Source organism: Larus michahellis, chromosome 6, assembly GCF_964199755.1.
Source record: "Larus michahellis chromosome 6, bLarMic1.1, whole genome shotgun sequence".
Classification (NCBI taxonomy): domain Eukaryota; kingdom Metazoa; phylum Chordata; class Aves; order Charadriiformes; family Laridae; genus Larus; species Larus michahellis.
In genome coordinates this window covers 35,958,720-35,976,834 of record NC_133901.1, presented here as the reverse complement: position 1 = coordinate 35,976,834, position 18,115 = coordinate 35,958,720, and the positions used below count along the sequence as shown (strand labels likewise).

Sequence of the window (18,115 nt, the reverse complement as noted above, 5' to 3'; positions counted from 1 at the left end):
GATTTCTCTTTGCACAGCACCACAGACCTGTATAGCATCACCATGCAGGGGGAAGCCAGGCAGCAAACCTCACCAAGGGCAAACAGCCCATGCTGAGGATGGCTACAAAGGAAAACTCTTCAGCCCGGAGCTTTTTCGCATCTCTGGCTCTCAGCAGCAAAGGAGCTCCACACGGAGTCATCAACAACCATTCCCTCCAAGCAGCAGAAGCAGGACAAGCAATAATGCTTTGCAGATCTTAAACCCATCTGCAGGTACTTACCACAGGACTAAAGCAGCATGAGGTCTCAGACAAAAAATGAAAAAAACCACCCCCCAAAAATATATATTACCTCTGCCAAAGGAATCTGGCACTTGCTGTCACTGCAGTCGTCCCTACGAAAGCTGCCACCATGAGCCTACGCCTGGTCCTGGGGTGATGTGTTGTCCCATGGTAACGCCGCGAAACAGCAGACAGCCCTGCTGCAATGGGAAGAAAGCGAAGGCGAAACATCCTGTCGAATAAGAAGAACACCACGTTAGTAAAGCAACAAACCACTTCCAGTTGTGGACTCTCTCACTGACCCTCAACCAGACATTTGCTCACATTTTTTTTCTAAAATAGAGAAGTTACAGAAAATAACTGTCACCGATGTTTATTAGCTCTTCTGAAACAGGCGTGTAACCTGCCTAATAAATAGCAAATTATGAGTATTACGTATTGGCATTCGCCTGGCTGACACACCTTGCTGTCACATCTCAACTACTTACTCAGCTGCTCTTACAACGTTTTTCAAATTCCTCTTCAGCCTTTCCCCAGCACACTTCGTTAAGAGGAAAGATTTGCACTCTCGCTCAAGCGCCAAGGCACAGAAGATGCAGGTAGATTTTACAAGCGGCTACAGCAAATAAGAGCCACTTGGCCAGAGGGAAAGACACAGCTGGATTTTAAAAGGCAAATTAAACCAAATAACAAGCAAACCAACCAAACAAAACCCCAACCCAGTCGTTTTACATTTCCTTAAGAAAACCCTACTGTTCTTAAATCACTTTTTTAGCCAGCCTGGAGCAAAAACATTTAAATTCAACTTTAAGTACAAGGCAAGTTTCAAAGTGTCAAAACTGGTAAAATACAATCCATACCCTGTTACGCACACAATGGCACAGAGACACATGGGAAACCAGAGCTACAAATCTAAACATTATTAGCACAGAGAAATCTGAACCACAAAAATGTCACCTCATCACACACAAATTGGGAACAGAATGGTAAAAGAATTCCCAAGGCCAGCAAAGGCATTGGAAATAGAGAACTGTGGCCCAATTCTTTTCCTTTTGTTCCCCATTCTTGCTGTTCCATTCAAATATTCCCTGCCAGCAAATAACCACAGAATGCAAAAATAAAGTCACATCTATTGGTTTCTATTTGCTTTTGCAACACAAGATGCCACCGCACCGTTCTGCTAAACCATTAGCTTCCAATGATGAGAATCTCGGGACCGTTTTGCATGAACACATCTTACAAGTGCCTGTGCCTTACCCCGTTTCAGCTATAAAATGCCCTTTTCCAACGATTAAAGCAACACACAGCTCAGGATTTCATAACACGAAGCAGTGATGTGAATTCAGGGAGGGAAGACGCACATAAAATATTCAGCAGATAATTCCGAGTGCCAGAGCTCATCTTTCAAGGCAAGAGGTGGTAGAGATGCATCTGGAGACTTCATAGCACAGTCAAGAAATAGGTGGCAAGGGGAAGGAAAGCATAATGAAAAATCATTAGCAAACCCCTTATTGGTGATTTTTCTTATCAGAGCTAAGGCTTTTGCACGGTCCTGGGACAAGGGAGAGGGGATGGAGCATCCACTGGGATGGAGGTGGCAAAGCCATCCTGGTTTATAGGCAAATACCAGGAACTCTGCTGCTCACAGCTAGTGCATCTGAACAGCATCCATTCTATATTCATCTGTGCACATATTTAAAAAAAAAATAAGATCAAGTTTGCAGTCAGCTTTACCATTTTGTTTATTCCTTTAAAAATAAATAGTCTTAAAATTAAAGTTTTAATGGAATACAGCCATCCAACAGCGCTTATTCTCCAATTTTCTACAGCTCTGAACAATAGATTATATTATGAGAAACAGCTCTAGTTTAAAATTTAAAATTACTTCCATCCTACACAAACCTGATGTTCCCATTTCATCTCAGATGAATTTCTGTTACAAACGCAGAGAAAAATCTGCAAGTGTTATTTCACCAAGAAGCTCATGTTGCCCTTACTTGGGTTCCCCATCCTAATTACAGCTTTATATGCATAAGATGTAACGGACAAGGGAAGTGCTGCTGGTATCATTTCAACAGTCAAAATGAAAATCAAGGCCCGCGGCACCTACTTTTGAGCTTGAAGAGATTTTAACAACATTTCAGATTGTTGGCTTTGGTACTGCATAAATGTTTGCTCTGTCTGAGCCCTAAGAAACACTAAATTATCCGCTTTATCCAAGTAATCTCTGTCCTTGATGGTGCTGGAATGTCCACCCAGACAGTGCTCACTTGGTAGCAACTGCCCAAGAGAGCTGGAAGCAGGCAGTTCCCACAATAACCACGCTAAAATAAAGAGCGCCCTTATCTCAGAACACACACACAAAAAAAAAAAGCAGCACTTCAGAAGCTGAATTTTCCATGCTTTTCATCTGCAATATTATGATCTCTCATAATTTTTATTTATTTTTTTTTTAATCAAAAGCACCATATTTGGTATGTTTTGTTAAAAGCTCCAGGCATATAAGTCAAGATCACTCAAGAAAGCTGGTACTCACTTTTAAAAAGATCAAAAATAAGCATCTTGCCCTGACTGCAGCAATGAAAAGCTTAACACCACGATCCGCAGCAGGATAGGGAATAAAACTGCGATAAAGTATAAAACTCCCAGGAACTGATGTGATCACAGCTTGCAATAAGAAATATGATTTTATTTTTTTTAGAGGATACAACAAAGTATCTCAGAGGAAAAAAAAACAACAGAGACTTAACTGCAATTAACCCCAAAATAACAAAAATAAGGATCAAACATAAAAGTTGTCATGTCGTTCTAGCATTACTGCTACAAGGAATCTGCAGATCATGTTTTTGTATCCAAGAGATATGCCAGTCTAATCTTAAATTCTGGTCAGAACAGCTCTATAGTCACTTTCAGAGGCTGATTTAATATCCTTGGACAAAAAAAATAGTTGGGGCTTTCTTCCAGAAGAAAATGACATATCTGCTTTTATTTATGTCACAAGACATGGGTATTATTATTTTTTTTAAGCAGAAGAGTCAACCAACAGACTTGAAGATTTAAAAACAAAAGTTTTGTTGACCATCTGCTCCGCCATTAAATATGAGCTGCTCCACCAAACCCCCATCCTCAAAAAACTAAAAAAAAAAAAAAAACAAAAAAAAACAAAACGAAAAAAAACGCCACCTGACCCCAAACCCCCACCAAAAGAGATCTGACCGCCCATCCTGCTACCTGGCTCTCTCTGTCCACTTTGGCACCACGTTTTTGTGTCCCAGCTCCGTGGTTTGAGCTTTGTTTCTGCCCCAGCAGCTCTCACGGCCACCAGGTAAGCACTCCGGGCCCTGCTCTGCAGGGACATGCAGCTGGCAATATGGAACGGCATAAAGCCTCATGTATTTGTAATTTAGCATTAAACATGTTAGCGTCTTTGACATCCAGGAAACCCACAAACCCATTAGGAAAGTACCACTTCCAATCCAAGACATGACGGGCATCACTCAAACTGAGGACATCCAGATCACTTTGAAAGAAGAAACACAAAATTATTTCAACAGCTATATGCATTCTGGCTTGATGTGGATATTATATTTCCCCAAACAACGATCCTCTGTCTGCTAACCTGTTTTGCGAGGAAATTGAGACAGGCTCTTCACTTCTCCCCCCTGCCACGTCCAGAGCATCAGCAGTCCAGCCCTGAACTTTTTCACTGCACGTAAGAATCAGCTGATCCCAACTCTCTTGCATCCTTTTTCAGATTCCAAAAGAAAAGAACAAAAAGACTTGCTCCCGTTTTTCCAGCACCCTAATTGGGTGATGGTTTCAAGACTGAAAGCACCAAGTAGCCCAGTCTGGGAAAAGGGACTTCTTTGCACGTGGATACCCCACAACACTGAACTTTTTGTTGTCCTTTTTGGAAATACGGAACAGCCTCAGTTTTTAAGACGAGACACACTTAAAGCAGCTTTTTGATGTCGAAGCTGGCCTCAGTGGCACAAGCATGTGAGAGGGAGAACAGTGACTGAATAAGCTGATGGGTGTTTAATTTTTAATCAGAGAAGGGTTCACAGGCACTTTTTATTTGAACAGCTTTACTAGGGCATGGTAGGCTTGCACATTAGTGCAAAATGTCAATTGTAAATTTAAATGAAAAATATTGTTATGTAGTAAAATCTTCTCAAAAAAAATTTGAATTTACAAGACATTGCTTAGGCATAAAGGCTTCTGCAGGGACTGGCTGAGATGGAGTCCCTAAGAACTGGATGAGCTTTCTGGAGCCGTATGTTTATTAAAAACAAAGTTTGACATTGCCAGAGCACACCAAGACATCCTGACCCCGCAGCTGCTGCAGGAAAATTCCTCACCCATTTCCATCTCAGCCCCTGACTGTCAGTTATGCCTCACCGCTGCTCACTGAAGACAGAGACATCGGCTCCATCAGTGTGGGGTGCCCTGAAGCAGAGCGCCCAGCAGCAGAAGACTACAGGTCTCTCGGCTCCCAGCTCTCCTCTCTCCGTCTTCTCAAGAGGATTATTGGGAAGAGGGGAAGGAAAAATGGCAATGAGGAAAAAGTACAACAAACAAATCCAACGGGAGGGAAAAGTCAAGGCACAAGGGAAACGGCAAAGTAATCAGGAGAGAAGTTTTGCCATCAACACTAATATAAAGATACTTAAAATAATCTGAGATACATAAACCTGAGGAAAAAACCCCACCTCTTAGCATCAAACCTGCCTCCTCCAAGATTAAGTTTCTAATTTTGACTTTTCCTCCTCCCAGTTCTCCATACTTTCCATTTACAAACTGGTAGCAGGAAGGGAGATCTGTACAAGGGTAACTCATACAAAGGGTGCCCCGAGGTGGATTACGGCTACCAAAACATCTGAATCCACTCCTTCCCCCATCCCTGAGAGACCAAAACTGCTCCTGCTCTTTTCCCCTCCTGTAACTCCAAATTTTCACCTTACCCAGTGCAATTTTTAGATAAAGGATTACTCACATTACCAAAGTTATTAGCTTACTAAAACGCATAAATCTGTTTTGGGAATGAAAATGAAATCTAGCAGCAAAAGTAATTTCTTCTCAGGTATGAGATTGGGGCAATATTTAATCACATTAATTTCACCAGAGAGGGGAATCACATTTTTTTCGGAGCACCACTCAAATTGATTGAGAGTCTACGAAGCACCGATCCATAACATGCTGCCAGGTCTTTAGCAGAATTCTAAGACATAGCCTGGCAATTTCTTTTTGACTGTCATTGCGGTAAAGCTTCACCTCTTCCTAAAATCCTCAGCCCTGAAATCGCACACTTCCCAACTCTGCAGCTCTGTCACTACACCCAAACATCGCTCATCCTCCCCCTGAGGACCATGGTGCCATCCCTCAAATGGCCAGGATTTAGCATTAACCTTCCCTCTGCTCTGCATGCAGCTGCTATTAAAGCCACGCTATTGCATTTCATAGCATGTTTAAAAATTTGGTCTAATATTGCACCACCAACATGTTTTGGTGTCCTGCAATCACCTCGCCATTAATACAGCTTATTTAGTATGAGGATTAACTAGGATGATATCCATTAAGACTCCATTATTTATGCTACCCTCCTCTCTTGAGTTCCTTTATTCGGACAAATTGATCCATTTAGCATCATAAGACACGAAGTGAAAATGAAAGAGCAAAACCATGGCTAGTTGAAATCCAACTTGTTAAACTACCACTTTTACACACAGGTGTTCTTACCCTCAGTTTAATACAAGCATCCTTACTATTAGCTGCATTTAAATTAAGGGAAATGTAGGTTACTCTGTTACTATCAGTTGGTCTAATCCCTCCTCGCCCCACTTTCAAGCTCCACATACCCACACTTGGGCTCTCACTGCTTGAAAAGAAACAATCTGCTAGGAACCGTGGATCACCCTGAAGCAGCAAGTACTATACGGAAGAAATAACAATCTCTCCGTGGGCTGTGCAAGCCACCCACATGGGTTTTTACCAAGTCTGCTGCCACAGGAGCTTCGCCTTAGACTCGAGCAATGCTGGCTGGAGGAAGAGTCCCAAACCCCAACATTGCCACAAAGAGTCTAGAGTAAAACAGACACGACTGAAAATAATTTTACTGATCTTCAGCGCTAAGTAGAGATGATGAGGTGTTGTGAAGACGCACACAAAACTTAGGATTTAGCTTTAATAAAGCACTATAAATAATCTAGTTGTAATTACTAAGGGTGTGTTCAGTAGCTAACTTGGTCTTGGTCTTCCCTTGGAAATGGAGACAGGAGCGTTTACTCACTGGGGAGAGATCTTTGCCCACACACCTTCAAACATTTAAAGTTTATTTAGGATAAAGACCTTGGTGCCAACTGAAATGGCAGAAGCAGCATCGCTTGGCAAGCCCAACAGGAATCCCACACCTGACCTGCTGAGTGGCTAGGGGACTTGTGAGCAGATGCAACCACCACGATCTGCAGCTTTTGAGAAACAAATTTAAAATCAGTGCAGCCAAACAAAAGAAACCAGTTACATCTGTTGCAGCAGCACTGAAAATAGCACTTTCAGCAAGGATAAAATATTTGCCTGCTACTTCAGACACTCAGTCTCCAGAGCAATGCACAGTAAGTTTTTTAAGGGGCAACTATAATCTGCCACAGAAACAAATGCTAAATGACGCTTTTTTCTGGTTAAAGTTTTTCTTTCCCCTCCTGCTTGCAAAATAAAGGCTATTCCTTGGGCTTTTCTACCTAGAAAACATTACAGCAAACCCCAGCACTGATCAACTCCTTAGTAGCGTCTCCATAGAAGCCAGAGGTAACTAATAGAGCTGTAAAAACAAAAACCAACCCAAAAAAATTATCTCACCCCTTATTAAAGATATTGACCCTGTTTCATGAGCTACTTCTACCTTAATCAGTCCAATGTGAAATTTTCTTTTTTCCAATCACTGTTCCCAAATAATCAGGCTGTCTTTGCAAACCAGCCGCACAAGCTGGTGCACCAGAGCGGTGGCATTTTCACAGGAGGAAAAAAAGTGACAAACCTTTGCTCCGCAAATCCATGTCAGAAAGGTTTGGCAGAGGGGTAGAAAAATATAACACTTCTGCCTTTTTCTGTAGGAAGTTACAGCCAGCAGGAATACAGCTGCCTAATGACCCAAGTGATTTAACTTACCTTGCACAATCTGTGTTGACGGGATGTGATTTTCCTAAGAATTGCTAACTTTTGCACCAAATGTAAAGAACCCCCCTTGAAGCTCCTGCCCTTTCTCCAGCTGACGGCCACCTACCTGCATGTACCTTACAAGAAAAACAAAAAATATCCCAGAGCAGTTGAAGTAGATTTAAGAGGTGTTTATGGCTTACTTGGCTCCAAGAAAACTGGCGTTAATTCTTAATGACAAAACATGTGTTTCACAAGAAAATAATATCGGAAGAGAAAAATGTAAGTAGTCTGAGAAGAAAGCAAAAGCCTTACTGGGCTGTGAAGGTGACAATTCAACAGGCTTGAATTATCTGCAGATAAACATCCAACTCCAGAAAAAGACAAATTCCTAAAATGAAAGAGGTAGACAGGCGGCGGATCATCTCAGAATTTGACATGGTGAAATCTGTACCTCTTTGCCTCCCCAACAAGGAGGAAAAAGATGTGTGAACCCACTGAGAACTTGAATATCACCGTATGGTAATTTCCCCCTTTCCCATTCTGTCTTTTAAACAGAAACATCATCTACCCCAGCCACAGCCACTTGTTTCTTTAGAAAATGCCTCTCCTGCACAGTGCCACGCTTCGATGGCACATATCCAAAGAAATTTTAAATAAAAACCTTACTGAAACAAAAAACTCACAGCATCTGCATTTCGTCTACCAGATGGTGATTTCTTGGGAATTCAAGAGAAGAGCACTGGTTCCCCTCAAAAAAGGAAAAGCAAGTCTGAACCACTGTAGTTGTTTTTCCAGCAACACATTATTGGATTAGCTTGAATTTCAGAGAGAAAAAAGAACACGGATAAGCCTGGCTAGCGCATTGTGCTTTTACAGCATGACCCAAGGAGCTCGCTTTCAGCGTGAAAAAGCCATCAGCAAATACTTGGCTCCATTCAAGGTGGCCAGGCAGACGGCACACGCCCCACCGAGCAGAGGACCAGATAAGTCATGGTGCCTGATCACTACCACCACCACTGCCCTCCCCACAGCCACGAAACCAAAAACCAAACTATCCATCAGTGGATGCAGAAGTTTTACTTTGCAGCCCAACAAAACTTCAGCCCACAGAAAAATAAAAAAGGGGGGATTATATTAATGGAAGTAGCAACCTTAAAAGCACGTGATAGAAGCCCTAGTTACAGACTTTAAAAGGTGTTAAAAAATAATCACCTCCTCATATCAGTGCTAAAGGGGGGCAAACTCCTGGGCAACTCCAACGGACAGCAAGCCTGGTGCACACACATAGAGCACTTAATACAGTGACAATCCTCCTGTATTCTTTAACACCGACTGGCACAAGGCAGGCATCAATTCTTGCAGACCTTCCTTGTGTTCATATCATAGCTAAGATTCTAGTGAAAAAAAAAATAAATACAACTACTCTTCTAGCTCTTGAAGCAAAAATGCCAGAGATGGAAAGTTTGCATCAAACTAATGAAAACACAGATGTTAAAGTGGTGGTACATAGCACAACTAGTCTATACAGATACTGGGTCTGATTTCCATGTTGCCATAGACCAGCTCTGTCTGCATCGCAGACTGACACACTGCAAATCATGACGCTACACAAATTTCCAGGTCTCACGTTTCAAGCACAGGTCAGCTGCAGCGTTGCTCATCTCAAACCATGATCTTCCTTCTTGCTGTCTGCATGAGGATCTTGGATTTCATTCCAAAGAGTCATAAATTCTAACAGTAACAGAAAAACCCAAGAATTTGAGCTCTAGAGACCTTGGAGACGTTAACAGAAAGCCACACACACCAGATAAGCCAACTATTTTCTATTTAAAAAACACAAACAGAAAACCATCACATTAAGCCACTGATCTGTTTTGTGGCAGGTAGAGGAAGCTGTGACAAGTTGTGACAGGCTGCAGGGACAGAAAGGAAACCATGACATGAATCAAAGGCTGTTTATGCAAAGCATTTAAGGCCCCACATTCACAGCTATTATAAACCAGCACAAGCAGCTGGCCTGCCCCCGTCTGCATATTCCCACCTCGTGCCAAACCCAGCACAAAATTCCCAGTTAGAAGGATCAGCACTTTTGTCCGCTTTACCTTTTCCTGCCCCACGTACACAGTAGTGCCACCCCAGACAAGAGCATCTCTTCACATGGCAGTACCGCTAACTCCAAGCGATGGTGGTACTGCAGTTAAAAGCTGCTCTCGACAGAGGTTAAATCCAGAACTCATGAAAGAAAACTCTGTGGCAGTTTTCTTTGGTGAAAAAAAAAAATAATCACTGCACTCACAGACAAGGTAACAGGTAAAGATAACCCAGAATTTACTGGCCAAGGACTTCTCGGATAACTCTACAGAAGCTGCAGTAAAACAATGCATGATCTTTACAGTCAAGCTGTCTATTGTTTCTATTTTATAGTATCTTAAATCTTTCACTAAGGGGCAAGCCTGCCAAAGACTTTTGAATGGTATGCGCTTAGGCAGACAAAATGCATTTCGACTCGGATTTGCTATAAGTCCTCGCATTTCTTACTGCAAATGTCAAACACATCACCCTAAAGAGATATATAGACATTCTCCTCATCAAGAGGTAGCCATGCCATCTGCAACACACCTTTCTCAAAACCATTCTGTTTTAAAAAAAAGTCAAAATATTCTTCTCAAAGAATACAACACTGGCTACAGTACTCAACAACCTTAGGTAACTGTTTCCTACTGGATTATCTCAAACAGCATCATCACACCCGAAGTCACATACACACCAAAATACTTTTGCACTAAAACCCCTGCAATTTCCCAGCAGGAACACACAGCATCTGGAAAATTAATGAATAGGGGGTTTATTGTGGTACACAAGCACCCTCGGCCCTACCACATTGAACCGTGTTAAAATACTGTGCACCAGCAAGGCCACTGGAAACTGGGAAAGAATAAACCGAGTATTTCTATATCCCAGCTCACTCCATTTCAAGGAATGTTACTGCAGCAAAAGGAACAGCATGCAGCAATGGGTTTTTATAATAAATCTAACATGATGGCTACAGAACTTATTTTGCTCAAGAAATGCAAAACTGGTTATTTCCACATTCTAGATCTAAACATAGCTGATGGCTCCCTCAAATATCACCTGAAAAAATGTAATGCTTACGGTGTACTGCTTCAAAGCCCTTCTGAGACTTCAAACGATTTGCAAGTCTTGCAGTTTGTCCTGTTAAACTGCCTGAGGACAACGGTGCAATCTCTCCTTTGAAAACGCTACCACAAGCTTACCCAGGAACCTGACTTCTCAGCCCAAAAGGAACAACAGGAACCTATACAGAGAAGTTACACAAAGACTAATAAGGCACAGGGAGCTCCAGAGAGCCCCCAGTAGGCAGACATTAATGATGTAAGCAAGGCACATCACTCTATTTCCTCCAGAGCATGAAATTTCAACTTCTTTAGTTCAAGAAGCATAATGAATATCATAAAAGTTTCTGCAGAAAACGGGTGATTTGGAGAACAAGCAGTCTCCACGTGTAAACAAAGAACAGGGGCTACATGAGCTTAAGATACACTGCTGAATACGCACATCAACATACCAGAAATTTTCTGAATATCTGAAAATTTAAGAGGATGGTTATAAACCACAGGACCCTCCATGCCCTCTTTTGTCAACAGCTATATTGGCTAAAGAAGGTGCAGCCTGAAACTGGTGGCCCCCACAATCCCTTGCAGAGTCCCAGGGAAGTGGGCAGTGACATTTGCCTCATACCCCTGTGCTGGACAAAAAAAGCTTTGTTGCTTCAGATGGACAAGCACACACAGCTTAAGCATCTTTAGTTTGTTTTGGTTGTTATTGTGGTTTTTTTTAAAGATACCTCCCTGCGTTCAAATAAGTTTTTACTGAGTGCATAGAAACAGTGAGTTGTATTGGGTTTTTGGGGTAGGGTTTTTTTTTGATATTTTACGGAAGTGGCACAACTGTGGCTGGGTTGACGGGAAGCTCCAGGCAGCAGCCTTCTTCCACAGCTTGCTCCCGTGCCTGCTTCGCTCCTCCTTCCAAATCACACGGCGCTGCCCGAGCCTTCCAACAGAGAAGTCAGCACAACTTTTCACACTGCAAAAAGGCAGCCTATTTTCCTACAGCTTTAGGAAAAATCCCAGGTCAACACTTCAGAACAGGAATAATTCCAAACAGGGCAGATTTAAGGGTAAATATCAGCCAGATGATTAGTTCAGCAGAGTTAAAAGTACTTGACAGCAGGGCCACAACATGCAGGAGTTGCACACCCCAGCAGGCAGCAATACCATCCTTACCTGCAGGGCAAGCGTATTTGCTCGCAGGTTGCAGGTCAGGCAGTCACAAAGAACGCTTGGAATTATTTCTCAGCGGTTGCAGGGCTGTATTCTAAAAAACAAGAAAGAAACATAATAAAGGTTACAACTTTTTGCTGCCAGCAACGTGCTGCACACAGTCTCCCTTCTGGCAGTCATGCTCTGCTTATTAGTGCTCACACATATTGACCTCAGTACTCACACCTCAGCCTGCCTGCCAAACAAAGACAGGAGGAAAAAAATGGTAATGCTGCTGATTAAAAAACAAAAAGCCAGCCAGGTGTTTACTTTAACTCAAGTCCAAGCTGGCACCCAAGTTTCTAGAAGAGAAAGCCTCAAAAAATCCTGCCTTGTTTGACCTGCCCACGCCTGGTCAGTAGACCCCACTAAACAGACTCAGATTTACTGCCTTTCCCAAGCAGCTCATTAAACTAAAGGCAAATACGGTACACGTAAATCATGTCATGATAAAGATCAGGCCTTTCTACACTCTCAGTGGTTTATTAACCCAAATTCACTCTAAAGGTTTTTCCAAAGACAAACTGCACATCAAATACAGCTTGGCCATTCACTGAAGTTAAAGCTGTTTAACGAACCACTATTAAGAAAAATGGCTTTGACCATAGCTATAACATACAGCAATAATTCACACAGCCATAGCAGCACAACCAGTAATCCCCTACAGCAACAAAACTATACCAAAACTGGGGACTCAGCTCCTTGCACTGCATGAGAGCTCCCCAAAACACTCCTTGCAGCCCCTCCTTGGCCCGGGCACACCAAGGGCGGTCCTTCCCTCTCTTGCGGCTTTCCCAGCAGGAAAACCTGAATGCTGGAATGGAGGCACAGACCCCAAGGTTTATTTTGTAAGGAAGGCGTTATTAGAATATTACTTCAGGGGCCCGAAGGATGGAGAAGCCATTAAATGGCACTCTGAGCCCCCTGTGACCCAGAAAGCCCGGATTCCCCAGGCAGCAGCTCTCCCTTAGTGCCTCGGCCTGGGATACCCCCTCAGCCCCTGAGCGACCCCCATTCAGCCCCTGGGCCCAGGCGAATGCCCCCTCAGCCCCTGGGCCTGGGCCCTCACCTCAGCCCCTGAGCCCCAACCTCAGCTCCTGGGCCCAAGCTAACCCCCCTCAGCGCCTCAGGCTCCCCCTCAGCCCCTGGGCCCGGGCGAACCCCTCTCAGCCCCTGAGGCTCGCCTCAGCCGCTGAGCCCGGGCGAACCCCTCTCAGCCCCTGGACCTGTGACCTCACCTCAGCGCCTGGGCCTGTGCCCACCCCTCAGCCCCTTTCATGGTGAGGACCCGCCTACGCGCCCACAGCGCACTCCCGCCGGGCCGCGGGGACGGGACGGGACGGGCCAGCCCGAGCAGAGGCGCCAGCCCCCGCTGCCAGCCGCGGGAAAGCGGACAGGACCCCCATCCCCGCCCCGCTCACCTCAGCCCCGCCACCGGCCCCGCCGGACCGCACGCAGGTCCCGCCCCCGCCGCAGCCACGCTTCCGCGGGCGGGGCCACGCCGGGAGGGGCGGGGTCTGGTAAGGGGGCGGGGCTAAAGACAGTTGGGCGTGGTATAAGTCGGATGGACGGGGCTTGGGGCGGGGCTTGGGGCCGGCGGGGCGGGGCGGGGCGGGGCGGGGCGGGGCGGGGCGGGGCGGGGCGGGGCGTCTGTGGCTCGCAGGAGCCCTGTAGGGTCCGAGGCGCGGCTATAGGTGTTCTGGAGGGTCCGTGTGGGGGATCTCAGGGTCCTATATACAGGTCCTGAAAGTCCCGTGTGCAGGGTCTCAGGGACCTCTATGTATTGGTCCTGAAATTTGTTCCTATAGGTCCTGTATATAGGACCTGAGGGGCTTCTATAGAGGGCCTGAAAGACCCATATATGGGGTCTCAGGGCCTTATATGTACATTCTGAAAGGTCTGTATATAGGGTCTCAGGTGCTTATATAGAGGGCCTGAAAGGCTTGTGCATAGGGTGTGAGGAGCATATCTATGGGTCCTGAAGGGACTTTCATATAGAGTCTGAGGGGCTTGTATATAGGGTCTTAGGGGATTATATATAAGTCCTAAAAGGCTTGTCCACAGGGTATGAGGAGCGCTTCTATAGGTTCTGTATTTAGGGTCTGAGGGGCTTGTATATAGGGCTTATATATGGGTTCTGACAGGTCTGTACACAGGGTCTCAGGGGCTTATATATAGGTCCTGAAAGGCTCGTGCATAGGGTGTGAGGAGCACTTCTATAGGTCCTGAAGGGCCTGTATATAGGGTCTGAGAGGCTTGTAAATAGCGTGTCAGGGGTGTGAGGGGCTTGTATATAGGCCCTGAAGGAGGCCTCAGCGCTGTGTATATATAGGGCCTGAGAAGCCTGATGTAAACAGGGCCTGAAAGCATCTATACACAGGGTATATATGCAGGGTCTGAGGTACCCATGTATAGGTTTAAGGCAGCAGTGTAAAATGTCTGGGGCCTTGGGCAGCCATCTATAGGGGCTGCAAGCCGTTGGCCATTCCCACCATACCCCCCTGAATCTCCCCAGTTTTAGTTCTGCAATAGGTAACTCTCAATTCTCTCTCCCTCCAGGCAAGCGCTTCACAGGCCGGAGGGGCTTCCCCCTCACCCCCAGCCGTACCTGGAGCAGGCAGGCGATGGAGCTGCCCTCGGCGCCGAAAAAGGCTCTGAGAGATCTACAAACCCAGCACAAGCTCTTCCATCACCAGAGAAATGCAGAAAACATGATTTTTTTCAGGTCCTGATCACTTAAACTGCAACTTCCTCAGCACTGTGTGAACTGAATGCTTTCTCGTTTGGTTGTTTTTTTTCCCCTGGTGTATCTGGTTGAGCATTTCTGTGTGTTTCCCATCATAATTCACTTTAAAAAGGGGTTATCTTGTGAGGACTGTGTCTCGTGTAGGTAGGTCACTCTGCAGGGCCCAGACCGATTGCTGGCTCTGGATCTGTGGTGAGGAGAGCCAACACCGCACAGCCTAAATTAGTAATTAATTAGAAATAGTGGGTTGTTATAACTATCCCTCCCCCTCCCAGTTATGCCTGTGAGCACTGGTAACCGTGCCCTCCTATTTCTGCATGGGTTTCCTCCCTCGCTATTGAATTTACAAACAAAACCTTCATGGGAGGGTTTGTTTTTCCCATTGACCACAATATTTACAAATCCCTAGGGGAAATACTGCCACTGAGCTGCCAGCTTGACACCTCCCACCACAAACTTCTGGGGAGGACAGTGCCCATGCATAGGGAAACCTCTCCTTAATCGAGGTGGAGAAAATATCCGTGCCCTGCTGCAACACGTCCTTCAGACACTGCCTGCAGCCCTCGCCCCCAGAGTGAAGGGGCTGCCTGCTGCTGGGACACATGGACATGGAACCTGGGGGGAGAAAAGCATCAGGAGAGAGAGGAAAGGAGGAAAAAGAAAAAGGGAAGGGAAGGGAAATTCCATGTGCAGCACATTTCCATGTGCAAACACTCCCCAGAGTGGTTTCATCTTCTACCAATGAAGATGAAGACGCCTGGATCCTGGATGCAGTGTCCCATCCTGCATTCCCTGAACCCAGTCCCCAAGGGCACCAGGAGCATCACACCAGCCCAGCAGCGCTGTGGCTTCAATTAATCCCATGCACTAATAAGATGGAACCATCAGGAAAGCGCATGCTTAGGCACCTCACCCGAAAGGGACTTTTTTGAATGGTGAGGGAGCTGGGAAGGAAATGAGACAGGTTGAAAATAAATATGGCCAGGTGTCATCAATGACTGGGATTTTGGGGAGTAAGTGTTGCTTCCCCAGGACAGAGCGATGCCTGGGAATCCCCATCCCAAATGGTCCAGGGGAACATCATATTTTTTAGCCCTTGTTCAGACGGGACAGTCCCCAAAAACTTGGAGGCTGATTTTTGAACCCAGGGAGGGATCCCAGTAAACCCAGTGGAGGGATGCAATTTTTTCCGGGGCTGCGGGTAGGGCACATCGGCTCCTGGGGCCGTGCCCGGTGGCTCAGGAATGGGATGGCAGCAGGAAGGGAACATGAGAAAGGCACGCCTGGGTCATGTGCGCCTCAGCATCTAGATCAGAGGGAGGATTCGCTGCTGGGGAAGCTAATTTTAGGTATTTTAATTTTAGTTGCTTCCAGATGCCTCTTAGGTCGGCTCTCTTCAGGCTTTAATGAACCCCCATTAAAAAATACATTTTCTGGAGGCATAAATAGACAGCGATTGCTCTTCAGGAACGTGGAAGGCTGACGGATCCCAGGGAGCCCATCCGCTTGCCCTCCTGCAGGGAAAATGCTGCCGCCCCTTCCTAGGACGAACCTTTTGGCCAGGCTTAAGGTGACGCCAGCAAGACTTGGAGGGGTGACAGCAGGAGCTCTGGCCACCACCAACCAAGACACCGCACCCCGAAAGGCAATGGGAGGAGAACACACCATGGCGAGCAAATGCTGTCTGGTTTGGGTAATCCAGCGTTTATTGTTGAGATCCCAAGATGGGACAGGGACCGTTGTCCTGCCCAGCCCAGACGCATATTCCCATCATATCTTATTGCTCCACGAGCAGCCGTTGCAGTGCTCAGCTTACGGAAAACGCCCAGTAATGTTCCTTTATTCGCAGGTAGACTCTGCCCTCCCGACCTCACAGCTGTTTTATCTGTATTAGCCTGAAAGCATCAACCTTTCTTCTAAATAAAAGGCGATAAGATGCCCTTGGACCTGGTATCCTCCTGAATTTCCTCATCTGCCCACGCTCGGCAAGCGCCTGCGGGATTTTACACATGTGTCGACCTCCACGTGTGGGGATTTTGCAAGTATCACACCCCCAGACACCCACAGGAATAAAACAGAGTAAATCCTAAATTTAAATAACACGAAGAAAGTGAAGAGTGGACTAAGAGACCATTTGGGGTGGGTTTTTTTTTTCTGTTCCTAGCTGGTTCCTTTAATCCAAGCGTTTTGGGGGTTTGCTTAGGTCTGAGCCGAAGTGTTGGGTTTGCCCGTGGCTCATCGCATGCTCATTTTCTCTTAAATCAGTATTTTCTTCGCAGGAGGACAGCAGCCATGCCTCCGTCGGCAGTGTCGCGATGGCTGATGGGGTTGGAAGCTTTTGCTTTCCACTTCAGCCTTTCCCAACAGCAATAATATTAATTGGGAACACTGGCGTGCTTTTCCCCATCAATTCCTCTCAGGAGCAGCTTTCCAATATTCAGCCGGTTGTAATTATAAGCACCAGGAGAAAGCCTCGTTAAATATATTATTTTGTTTAGGTTTTCTACGTCTGGAAGAGGCTCCCAGCAGGGTACTGGGAGCTATTTGACCTAAAAAGACGAGGTTTCGGGTTGGTGCTGATATCCTCACCCCTTTCACCCCCTGCGCTCTTGAGAAGACGTTCCCTGCCGACTCATTTAATTGCACGGGGTATTGATTTCAGGGGCTCACGTTTAATTCCCATTTCTGTGCCCTGTAATGAGTGCCCACAAGCTCAGCACAGCTTTGCTAATGAATTATTGGGCTTTCTGCTGCCCTCAGCCTTTGCTCGCAGCCCGCCTTCCCCCACCTCTGCCAAATACTCCCCGGATATGTGTAAACTCTGCCTAAAATTCTACGGTTCTATGATAAAATATGACTTCAGGTGAACATTTCTAGCTCCCCCTTAAATAGAAATAAATATCTAAATATATGACATGGATGGCTGGAAGCGCAGGGAATGGGAGAGAGCAGTTGGGGCAGGTCTGGCAGCTCAGAATCTGCTGGATGTGCCCGTCCCTGCCCTCCCTTGGAGCTGCCGGCACCGAGCCCCCCCCGGAAACCCCATGAGGAGGGCAGTATGGGCTCATCCTAAACACCAAGCCAAAAGAAAGCCTTGGGTTGGGTAATTTATGGCATGAAGAGGTGGCTCTGCCCCAAAGCGCTGCTGGGGCTGCATCCTCCGCTCTCCCCGGGGACCTTCCCCATCCTGGGGACTTCCTTCCTCCCCCTTTCCTGCCTTTCTAATCTCCCTTTTCCAGCTCCTCCGGGCTGCATTAACCTCAGTTTTGCCGTTTCGAGGCTTTTAATGCCTGTGTGTGGTGATGCTGCAAACCATACAGGGAAGAGCCTGATGTCCTCGGAGAGGGACACGAGTCTGTGGTCGACGAGTCGGCTCTTTGGTTGAGACGTGCACAGGAGCCTTTTCCAGTGCAGATGCTCCTGGGGTCATGGCAGAGGGCTGCGCTGCACGAAATCCTTATTTTAAAGCCTTTTTTCTCCTGCCGTCAATTTTCAACATGGAAGGAGAGGGAAAAACAATGAGCAAGGACTGAGCAAAGGTTTGATCCGATCTAAGAAGCTGCTGCAATTGGTCTCCTTGATCTTGCAAGAAAAAGCAAATAATTATGGAAG

At 45.9% G+C, this 18,115-nt stretch overlaps 1 protein-coding gene across 4 annotated transcripts in view; it reads right to left on the bottom strand.

Moving 5' to 3' along the window:
- MICU1 (mitochondrial calcium uptake 1) overlaps positions 1–13,266 on the bottom strand; it is a 106,526-nt gene extending 93,260 nt beyond the window's left edge. The window contains exons 1-3 of one of the 4 annotated variants that reach the window (XM_074592924.1): positions 13,179–13,266; positions 11,722–11,812; positions 333–494 (exon numbers count right to left, since the gene is read on the bottom strand). In XM_074592924.1, coding sequence (XP_074449025.1) covers positions 333–493 — 161 coding nt within the window. In that variant the 5' untranslated portion in view covers position 494; positions 11,722–11,812; positions 13,179–13,266. Of the gene's footprint in view, positions 1–332; positions 495–11,721; positions 11,813–12,995 lie in introns of all 4 variants that reach the window. The other 3 variants (XM_074592926.1, XM_074592925.1, XM_074592927.1) reach the window with 3 other exon arrangements.
- Positions 13,267–18,115: the final 4,849 nt, after the last annotated feature.